Here is a 9,478-nt window from a genome sequence, read left to right as displayed (position 1 = left end):
GGGGAGGGGCGGCAGCATAATACACTGACCACTGGCCTGATGCAGCGAGAGACATGACATCGTCATTATCATCCCCAGCGTCAGAACCACTGAAAGAGATGAGGCCACACGATCTTTCAGAGGGCCGGAGCTCATCTCGCACATAGCGTAACAGAACAAAATGTGCTTCGTGGAGATTGAAGGGCTCACAGGGCATGTGCCAGCACGAGGTCCACCTCAAATTCATCCTCGCAGTGCCTGCTCGTGTGAATCCTCGGGTATCACAGAAGAGGCAGGTGGGAGGGTGCGTGAGGCTGAATCGTCCCTCAGAACGAGGGTGATTCACGAGCGAAGCGTCTTGAGACTCATGCCCTCGCAGTGAGGACAGTTTGTCTCCATGAGAGCTGACTCTGCATGGGCGTGGCCCAGACAGTAAATGCAGCTCTCATGCTGATCTGATGGTGGGATGTGTCTCTCGCACAATGAACACTTACGGAACAACATCTTTAAAAAGACCCGAACACGTTAGTGACACTTTTAGATATATAAATATATAAATATATAAATAAATATACAATATACAATACACAATATGCAATTGCTTTGTAGGGATACACAACACCTGCCGAAGCGCTGCGGGGAATCAGGATGCTGAGGCCCATTCACCAGCGACGAGGTGGAGTGATGTTCGCCGGAGCACTGCAGGGGAGTGGAGAGTTTTCTCGTAGCCGTGAAGATTCCTTCCGCTGACTCGTGTATATCGACTGCGATGGGTAGAGTGCTTATAGACAAGAGACAATCATTGTCTTGAAGGAAGAAATTCTGAGGAAATGGTGTTTGAACACCTGTTTTTATAGCAGACAGCTTCGCCCCAAAACAGGCGGGGCTTTAACACCATAGCCAATATTAGAATACTGGCATTATTTTAGAGAGATTTCAACTAGGTTGTGCAAGGCACTCCCCCATATGCATTAATAAACGCAATGTCAAGAGAACTGAGTCGTAAGGGAACGGGGGTTTCATTGCGATGAGGGTCAGGATGAAGTGGAGCAGGCAGCACATTTGATGCGTATTTTATGTGTATTGCTGTACCTGTTTGCAGCTGTACAATACTGTTTCTGATGAGACATGTCTCTCCTATGGCCTGTTCGATTACTGAATGTGGCCAACAGTGCCTGTCTTATAGCTACTATCCGTTTTACTGACCTATTTCACGTCAGTCAGAGTCAAGTGCACATCGCATTACCGATAATCTTTATTCAAATTCTGTACTTATCTCAGTACATGATTGTAATAGAACAGAAAATATCTCAAACCAAGCGCATCCCAAACCAATATTTCCCTTTTATATTTTAATGCCTTTTCAATTAGTTACATAAAAATAATATAACCTACTATTGGCTTGATAATGATTACTTCTGTGCTTAACTACATACTTTTTTTATTCTAAATGCAAATTAAATGAAAATCAGAGTTTATAATCAGTCCGTTCAGTTCATTATTTGTCCAGCTGGAGTCGCCAATTCACACACACCAGTAAAAGATTATGTACGCACAGAGTGTCAGGACAGTGCGCACATATTTACGCCAAGTTTATTTTTTATAAATCACAATATGTTTGTTGGAAAATGCTTACGCACATTTCAATGCCCATTTTGTGCGTACGCAACGTTTATACATCAGGTCCCAGGTCTTTTTCTTTACTCTGTCAGCTGACATATTTGCATGTATCTACTCTGTAACTTCCTGTTTCATCAAACTTTGTAATCAGTAGCCCACACCTTCTCAGAAAATGCCAAGACATTTTCTCATTCATGCCCCTGTCATTCCTCTCGCCCTCTTTCCTCTGTTCAGGGTGGAGTGAAAGAGAAGACGTGAACAAATTCCTTGCTCTGTCCAGACCGCTTCTTTTTCCTCTCCCAAATAAGGATGTACATTGCAATACAGGAAAACGAGAGAGGAAGGGAGGGGCAGAAAACAGGGAGAGAGAGAGACTATGAAAAAAGTCATGACCTTTTATGGATGTTGTTACCTCCTCTTTTTTACTTTCTTGCTCTATCCTTCACTCCCTTTTTCTCATTCTCTGTTGCTTTCTCACTCTGTGCTATTGGTGAAGTCATTTCCACATAAGGGTGGCACTCCCTGAGCTTAGACCCTGAACTCTGTCATAAAGGGGAAGTGACTGTCTTTCTCACATACACACAGTTTGCACACAACCAAGAATACGCACTTCCATACCAAGACTACTCTGCAAGGTTTCTTCACATAAACTGGTAAGTACATATAAAATGACTTTAGTATTAAGTTAAGATGGTTTTGTAAGGATATATGTAATATGCACAAATACAGAGGGAGTGAGCAAATACATACTGAATTTGGCAGAGAATGATGGTTAAACTTCACTCCCTAGAAATTCAATGTTTAATCAGACTGCTGTAGTTATGTCATGCCTCTGCCTGTTTTCACATGTTCTGAGAGTTACAGACAGTGTATGTTTGTGTGTGTGTGCGGGCATGTACGCCTGTAAACTTTGTTTGTTAGCAGCAGCTGATATGTTGCAAGATTTCAATCTTCTCCTCCCTGCCCTCTCTCTCTCTCTCTCTCTCTCTCTCTCACACACACATACACACACAGGTCTAAATAAATCTATTTTTCCAAAATCGAATTAAATCTTGTTGCATGACGAATTTTTTTTCCCCTTTAAATGAGGGCTCCTCCTTTCTGACTCTCTTTACTTCTAATTCAGATTCAATACAGTTTGTGTGTGTGTATCGGAGACTATCAGATCTCATTAAAATTAATGGTTGTGAACTGAAACCAACTACACTAATAGCCTCTGGCTTCCTGTTCTTGAGGACTCTGTGGGTGCAGTGGTTAGACGCTTTGACTATTTGATTTGACAATGGTAACCCATAACTAAACTGAATATTTACAAAAATACCGTTACTAATAATGATATGTCCCACCATCTCGTTATCTCTCTTTCTTGCTCTCCTCTAACTTCTACTATATCTAAACAAAGTACAATAACATTCCACATGTCACACTCAGACACTAATACTTAGAGCTGAAAAGGGAGTTGCACAATGTGAAGCAAAAGAAAGGATAACGTTAACACTCTCTTACGTAATTCGAGACAGGAGAACATTTATGAAAAAAGAACCGTTTTATAACTCTGTATGATTGCATCAGAGAATGCATGTTTTTACATCTGTGTGTGTGTGTTTATTTGTACATGACCTAACAGGTGGAGTTCTCTTGCTTACAAACAGAGGAAATGCTTAGCGGATGTGAGCTAATTGGACAGTGATATCCACAGTTATATTAATCAAGGCACACACACACACACAAAACTAAACAAGGTTTTTTTTTTTTTTTACGTTGTGGGGACTTTCCATTGACCTCTATTGTTCAACAGTGAGCTAATGATATTTCCTGTCCTCTAACACAAACCTTGCATTTTAAGATTTTCATTAAGTCATTATTTAATGCTTATTAAGTCCTTTTTTTTAATGGGGAATTTTGGCTGGTCTCCACAATGTAGGTGATTTCAGATTTTGCTATCTTTTTACTATCCTTTACTAAACTTTCCACATAATGTAGGCAAAACCTGACCCACACACACAATCTTGCACCCTTCCTCCAGGTGGTTACTTGTCATTTTGGATATAACACCCAGAGCAGTGATGCTATTCCCTGCATCTCAGTTAATTTTCCTCATTTAAAAGGACTAATTCCACCCACGTGTGTACAGGTGCATCTCAATAAATTAGAATGTCGTGGAAAAGTTCATTTATTTCAGTAATTCAACTCAAATTGTGAAACTCGTGTATTAAATAAATTCAATGCACACAGACTGAAGTAGTTTAAGTCTTTGGTTCTTTTAATTGTGATGATTTTGGCTCACATTTAACAAAAACCCACCAATTCACTATCTCAAAAAATTAGAATATGGTGACATGCCAATCAGCTAATCAACTCAAAATACCTGCAAAGGTTTCCTGAGCCTTCAAAATGGTCTCTCAGTTTGGTTCACTAGGCCACACAATCATGGGGAAGACTGCTGATCTGACAGTTGTCCAGAAGACAATAATTGACACCCTTCACAAGGAGGGTAAGCCACAAACATTCATTGCCAAAGAAGCTGGCTGTTCACAGAGTGCTGTATCCAAGCATGTTAACAGAAAGTTGAGTGGAAGGAAAAAGTGTGGAAGAAAAAGATGCACAACCAACCGAGAGAACCGCAGCCTTATGAGGATTGTCAAGCAAAATCGATTCAAGAATTTGGGTGAACTTCACAAGGAATGGACTGAGGCTGGGGTCAAGGCATCAAGAGCCACCACACACAGATGTGTCAAGGAATTTGGCTACAGTTGTCGTATTCCTCTTGTTAAGCCACTCCTGAACCACAGACAACGTCAGAGGTGTCTTACCTGGGCTAAGGAGAAGAAGAACTGGACTGTTGCCCAGTGGTCCAAAGTCCTCTTTTCAGATGAGAGCAAGTTTTGTATTTCATTTGGAAACCAAGGTCCTAGAGTCTGGAGGAAGGGTGGAGAAGCTCATAGCCCAAGTTGCTTGAAGTCCAGTGTTAAGTTTCCACAGTCTGTGATGATTTGGGGTGCAATGTCATCTGCTGGTGTTGGTCCATTGTGTTTTTTGAAAACCAAAATCACTGCACCCGTTTACCAAGAAATTTTGGAGCACTTCATGCTTCCTTCTGCTGACCAGCTTTTTAAAGATGCTGATTTCATTTTCCAGCAGGATTTGGCACCTGCCCACACTGCCAAAAGCACCAAAAGTTGGTTAAATGACCATGGTGTTGGTGTGCTTGACTGGCCAGCAAACTCACCAGACCTGAACCCCATAGAGAATCTATGGGGTATTGTCAAGAGGAAAATGAGAAACAAGAGACCAAAAAATGCAGATGAGCTGAAGGCCACTGTCAAAGAAACCTGGGCTTCCATACCACCTCGGCAGTGCCACAAACTGATCACCTCCATGCCACGCCAAATTGAGGCAGTAATTAAAGCAAAAGGAGCCCCTACCAAGTATTGAGTACATATACAGTAAATGAACATACTTTCCAGAAGGCCAACAATTCACTAAAAATGTTTTTTTTATTGGTCTTATGATGTATTCTAATTTTTTGAGATAGTGAATTGGTGGGTTTTTGTTAAATGTGAGCCAAAATCATCAAAATTAAAAGAACCAAAGACTTAAACTACTTCAGTCTCTGTGCATTGAATTTAATACACGAGTTTCACAATTTGAGTTGAATTATCGAAATAAATGAACTTTTCCACGACATTCTAATTTATTGAGATGCACCTGTATTTATAAGTGTATGTGTATCTGTGAATGAAAGTTTTGTGAATGTCTAGTATCGTAACATAATTTTAACGATTTGCTGAATAGTGCCAATGTTCACTGTGAATTCTCAGTGCTCAAAACTGGAGCACACTGAAAAAGGAGTGTATTCTTTGTGTGTTTTGATACTGCAAAAAATGAGTCAAAATTTAAAACAGCACTCGGAAATTCTAAAGATACACATTCAACTGGCTAGTGAACAATTTTCTTTGGGTGCAAGTCAAGGCAGTGTCACATTCCTGTGTATTACTGATTGTTGGGACATTGACAAATCTATCTCGGAGTTCAATTATTAGTGCCATAGAAGTTTTAGTTTGTTTAGGCCTCTTGTTTAAGCTTGTACCAGCTTGTCTCTCACACACTTTCTCTTTCTCTGATCTGTATTGTGTTTGCATTTGAGTTCTTGAAATGACTCCTGAAACAGTTATGAATTCAAATTATGGCCTGATAATTCCAATATGACTTCACAGCCCTTTTAAATAAGAACATGATAAGAACATGGTGACACAAAAGCAGGTTTCAGCATTTTGGACACAGACACACATGCACGCACGCACGCACACACACACAGAGCACACTCCAATTGATTCAGGTTGGAACCATAGTTTGTCCAATATTTGCATCAAAGTCTGTCAAGAGATGTAAGTGGTTTGCATAACAGTCATCACAGTTAGATATTCCTAACTTAGCTAACTCTTGTGCTTAAACAGATTCAGGCTTTTCAACACTAAGGCCAAACTTGTTCAAACAGTCCATGCTAAATAGCAAGGTAGCTCAAAAAAAAAAAAGAAAGAAAAAGAAAAAAGAAAGAAAAAGATAGGCATATTTATCCCTGCTTTTGCTGCCAAAAAAATAAAATACAAAATTAAACCAGCCAAAGGTTGGCTGGTTCAAGGTGGCATTAGCTGGTCTCCCAACCAGAAACCAACCAGGCAACTGGCTAGTTTTAACTGTGTTTTATTCTTTTAGCAGGGATTTTGTACAGGATTGCTTCTAAATAAACTTGCTTCTGTTCTGCTTGTATGTTTGCTCAGTCATAATGGCAAATAAAGGTCCATCCTATGGTCTGAGCCGTGAGGTGCAGAGTAAGATTGACAAGAAATACGATCCTGAGCTGGAGGAGCGACTGGTGCAGTGGATCATCGCTCAGTGTGGCGATTCAGTAGGAAAACCTCAACCTGGAAAACAAGGCTTCCAGCAGTGGCTTAAGGATGGATGTGTAAGTCATCACAGTCAATATGTCTGTGAACAAAATCAAATTTAAAAATTAATTAGAAAAATCAAATATAAATAAAGATATGAGATTTTAATACATATTGAGCTAATTCAGCTAATCTCTCATCCTCTCTTTGTAGATTTTATGTGAGCTGATTAACAGTCTCTATAAGGATTCAAAGCCTGTGAAAAAGATTGCAAGTTCTGGAATGGCTTTTAAACAGATGGAGCAGATCTCACAGTTCCTCGGTGCAGCTGAACGCTACGGAGTCACCAAGTCTGACATGTTCCAAACTGTGGACCTCTGGGAGGGTGAGTGCCCAGTTTCCCGATCATCATTCTTCATATGGCATGTTGAAACCGTGTGACTGTAATGCTTTCAGATTTACAGAAGATGATGAACTGATCCCACCGTGATTCTATCATTAAATTAGGAACCAGAACATGAACAAATAACAAAATAAACATTCAAAGAGAAAAGAGGATCTACATTTACATCATTTTGTCACTGACAAAATTAGGTGAACAGTCTTTTAATGAGTTATGGCGGTCGGGTATAGTGCTTCCGTTTATAAAATATACTAATTCATTGAACTAACTGACCAAATAAAGACAATTTAAACTGTGATGCTTAAAAGTTATTTTTAAGATTAAGGTTTTAGGTGATAATAATTTGTATAAAAATAAGTGTACTGTACTGATGTTTAGTTTAAAGATCACCTATTGTGGTTTTTAAATGTGCCTAATTTTGTTTTAAAGGTCTCATACAATAGATTTACATGCATCCAAGGTCAAAAAACACTTTAATTTGCTCATAATTTAAATTGCAGCATTACCTTTTTTTCCCAGTGTCAAAAGCGACTCGTTCAATGATCCATTCTAAAGGATTCATTCTAAACTCCTCCTTTCAGAGAGCCTACTATGCTCTGATTGGTCAGATGTCCCAGTCTGTTGTGATTGGTCTACCGCTTAGTGTAGTGTTTGAGGGCGGGTCAAAGCTTTTCGCGAGCAGCCACTGAAGACCAGAGGCGGGTTTATTTGTTACCAAATTATGTAGGTTAGTACAGGAAGTAAGTCTGGAATTACTAACGACTCGTTTCAGGTGTTCAGAATCGGTTCTTTCTTTTGGGAGTCAATAACTCCATTTGTCGTGCACTTTGATTTTTGAAACTTTGCAGACTTTTTTACATTCACAAACAGCTATATAACACACTACATGAAAGGTAATATTTGAAAAACCATAACAGGTGCTCTTTAAACAGTAATGTTTTAATTATGATATTTGGTAAGCACATTAAAACATCTGTATGTATGTGTTTAGGTAAGGACCTTGCTGCTGTGCAGATGACCCTGATGTGTTTGGGGAGTCTGGCTGTTACTAAGAGCGATGGTTGTTACCGCGGTGACCCCAGTTGGTTCCACAAGTGAGCATTGTAATTTCCTCTTCCTGTACCCAAAATAAACCATCCACCATAGCAACCAGATAACAAAAACAAGCCACTGTGCTGAAAGTTTCCAAGTTGTGGCTTATAGTCATAGCAACATGATTACAAACACGGCCAGACATTTTATAATGTGTACAGAAAGGGATCAGCAAATTCAGATTTGTGTGTGTGTGGGGTGGGGGTTTGGGTGGTTTACAAGGACTTTTTTTTAGGTTGCGAACTGGTAATTACAAGGGTATTATGCTATAAATGTGAATTATGAGGACATTTCTAGTGTCCCCATAATTCAAATCACTTAAAAAAACATACTGAACAATGTTTTTTTGAAAATGTAAAAATGCAGAAAGTTTTTTGTGAGGGTTAGGTTTAGGGGTAGGGTTAGGGGATCGAATTTATAGTCCATACAGTATAAAAATCATTATGTCTATGGAAAGTCCTCATAAGAATAGCCACACCAACATGTGTGTGTGTGTGTGTGTGTGCACTACATGCAAATTGGATTAATATTTTCTCATCTTTACATCAGGAAATCACAAGAGAACAAGAGGGACTTTTCTGAGGAACAGCTGAAAGAGGGTCAAAGTGTAATTGGCCTACAGATGGGCACTAACAAAGGGGCATCGCAGACAGGCATGACTGGTTACGGTCGACCTCGGCAGATCTTAAACAACAAATAAAGGCCTGATGACTTGTGATCTGTCTGTATTGGCCCATCACCAAGGTGGACCAGGCACATAGTCTCACTTAAACCTTCAGTAAAGCCCAGCTGGACAATAACAGTGAACAGAATACACACAGCTTATGACCAAGGTTTATAGTAGTTTACAAATCATTTACACATCGCATGAAAAAGGCAGTGTGAGTCCAACCTGAAAAATTGCTCCAGGAACCATCCTTTCCCATAAATGAGCTGGCATTGTATTCTTCTACATTCCATTAGAAATTAATTTGCTATAAGGAAACTGAAATACATTTCATTATTCTATTACATATGTACATTCCAAAGGAACGCATTTTGCTGCACTCCATGGAAACAAAATGCCTGTAGAGTTACAATTTTAGCCCTGCACAGTCAGGTATTTGTTTTCGTCTTATGTTTCTGTGGATTTAATTTGTAAGCATTTTTTCTATTCTCATATCCTGATCTAAAATGTACATGACTCTGGGGCCTAACTGCAAGAGCTCAATATGTTTATACATTGTACATGAGTAACTAATAACTGATTTTGCTAATAAAATTCAATTAAATTTAAAAATATTATTGTGTTCAGTTGTGTTCCAGCCTTAATACATTTCACTGCCAATAATGAAGCAGGCAGTTACAGATGCCAGATTACAATTTCTCTCTCTTTCTTTCTCCTTGCTTTTCTCTCTCCCCGTTCTTACCACCATAGTTATTTCCCTTTTTTTCCCCATTATCTCTTCTCCCTTTTTCCTTCGTATGACAAAAATCATTCCTTAAACAAAGAAAA

General features: G+C 39.3%; 1 protein-coding gene across 2 annotated transcripts; it reads left to right on the top strand.

Annotated features, from left to right (window-relative positions):
* The first annotated feature begins 2,084 nt into the window (after nucleotides 1-2,084).
* Nucleotides 2,085-9,264, top strand: LOC127431722 (transgelin-3-like). 2 transcript variants are annotated; one of them, XM_051682251.1, is made up of 5 exons: nucleotides 2,085-2,252; nucleotides 6,381-6,565; nucleotides 6,702-6,873; nucleotides 7,883-7,985; nucleotides 8,533-9,264. In XM_051682251.1, exons 2-5 carry the CDS (start codon nucleotides 6,386-6,388, stop codon nucleotides 8,681-8,683), a joined length of 606 nt encoding a protein of 201 aa, XP_051538211.1. In that variant the 5' UTR covers nucleotides 2,085-2,252; nucleotides 6,381-6,385; the 3' UTR covers nucleotides 8,684-9,264. The 2 variants fall into 2 exon arrangements, with proteins under 2 accessions (XP_051538211.1, XP_051538212.1); XM_051682252.1 differs by having other exon boundaries at nucleotides 2,099-2,252; nucleotides 6,376-6,565.
* The last annotated feature ends 214 nt before the right edge of the window (nucleotides 9,265-9,478 follow it).

The sequence above is a fragment of the Myxocyprinus asiaticus genome, chromosome 4 (assembly GCF_019703515.2).
Source record: "Myxocyprinus asiaticus isolate MX2 ecotype Aquarium Trade chromosome 4, UBuf_Myxa_2, whole genome shotgun sequence".
NCBI lineage: Eukaryota > Metazoa > Chordata > Actinopteri > Cypriniformes > Catostomidae > Myxocyprinus > Myxocyprinus asiaticus.
This window is presented reverse-complemented; position numbering and strand designations above follow the sequence as displayed.

Coding starts and splice junctions, on each gene's coding strand:
- LOC127431722 (XM_051682251.1), top strand. CDS start 6,386: ATGGCAAATAAAGGTCCATCCTATGGTCTGAGCCGTGAGGTGCAGAGT. Junction 6,874..7,882: donor AACTGTGGACCTCTGGGAGG/GTGAGTGCCCAG, acceptor GTATGTGTTTAG/GTAAGGACCTTGCTGCTGTG. Junction 7,986..8,532: donor GACCCCAGTTGGTTCCACAA/GTGAGCATTGTA, acceptor TCTTTACATCAG/GAAATCACAAGAGAACAAGA.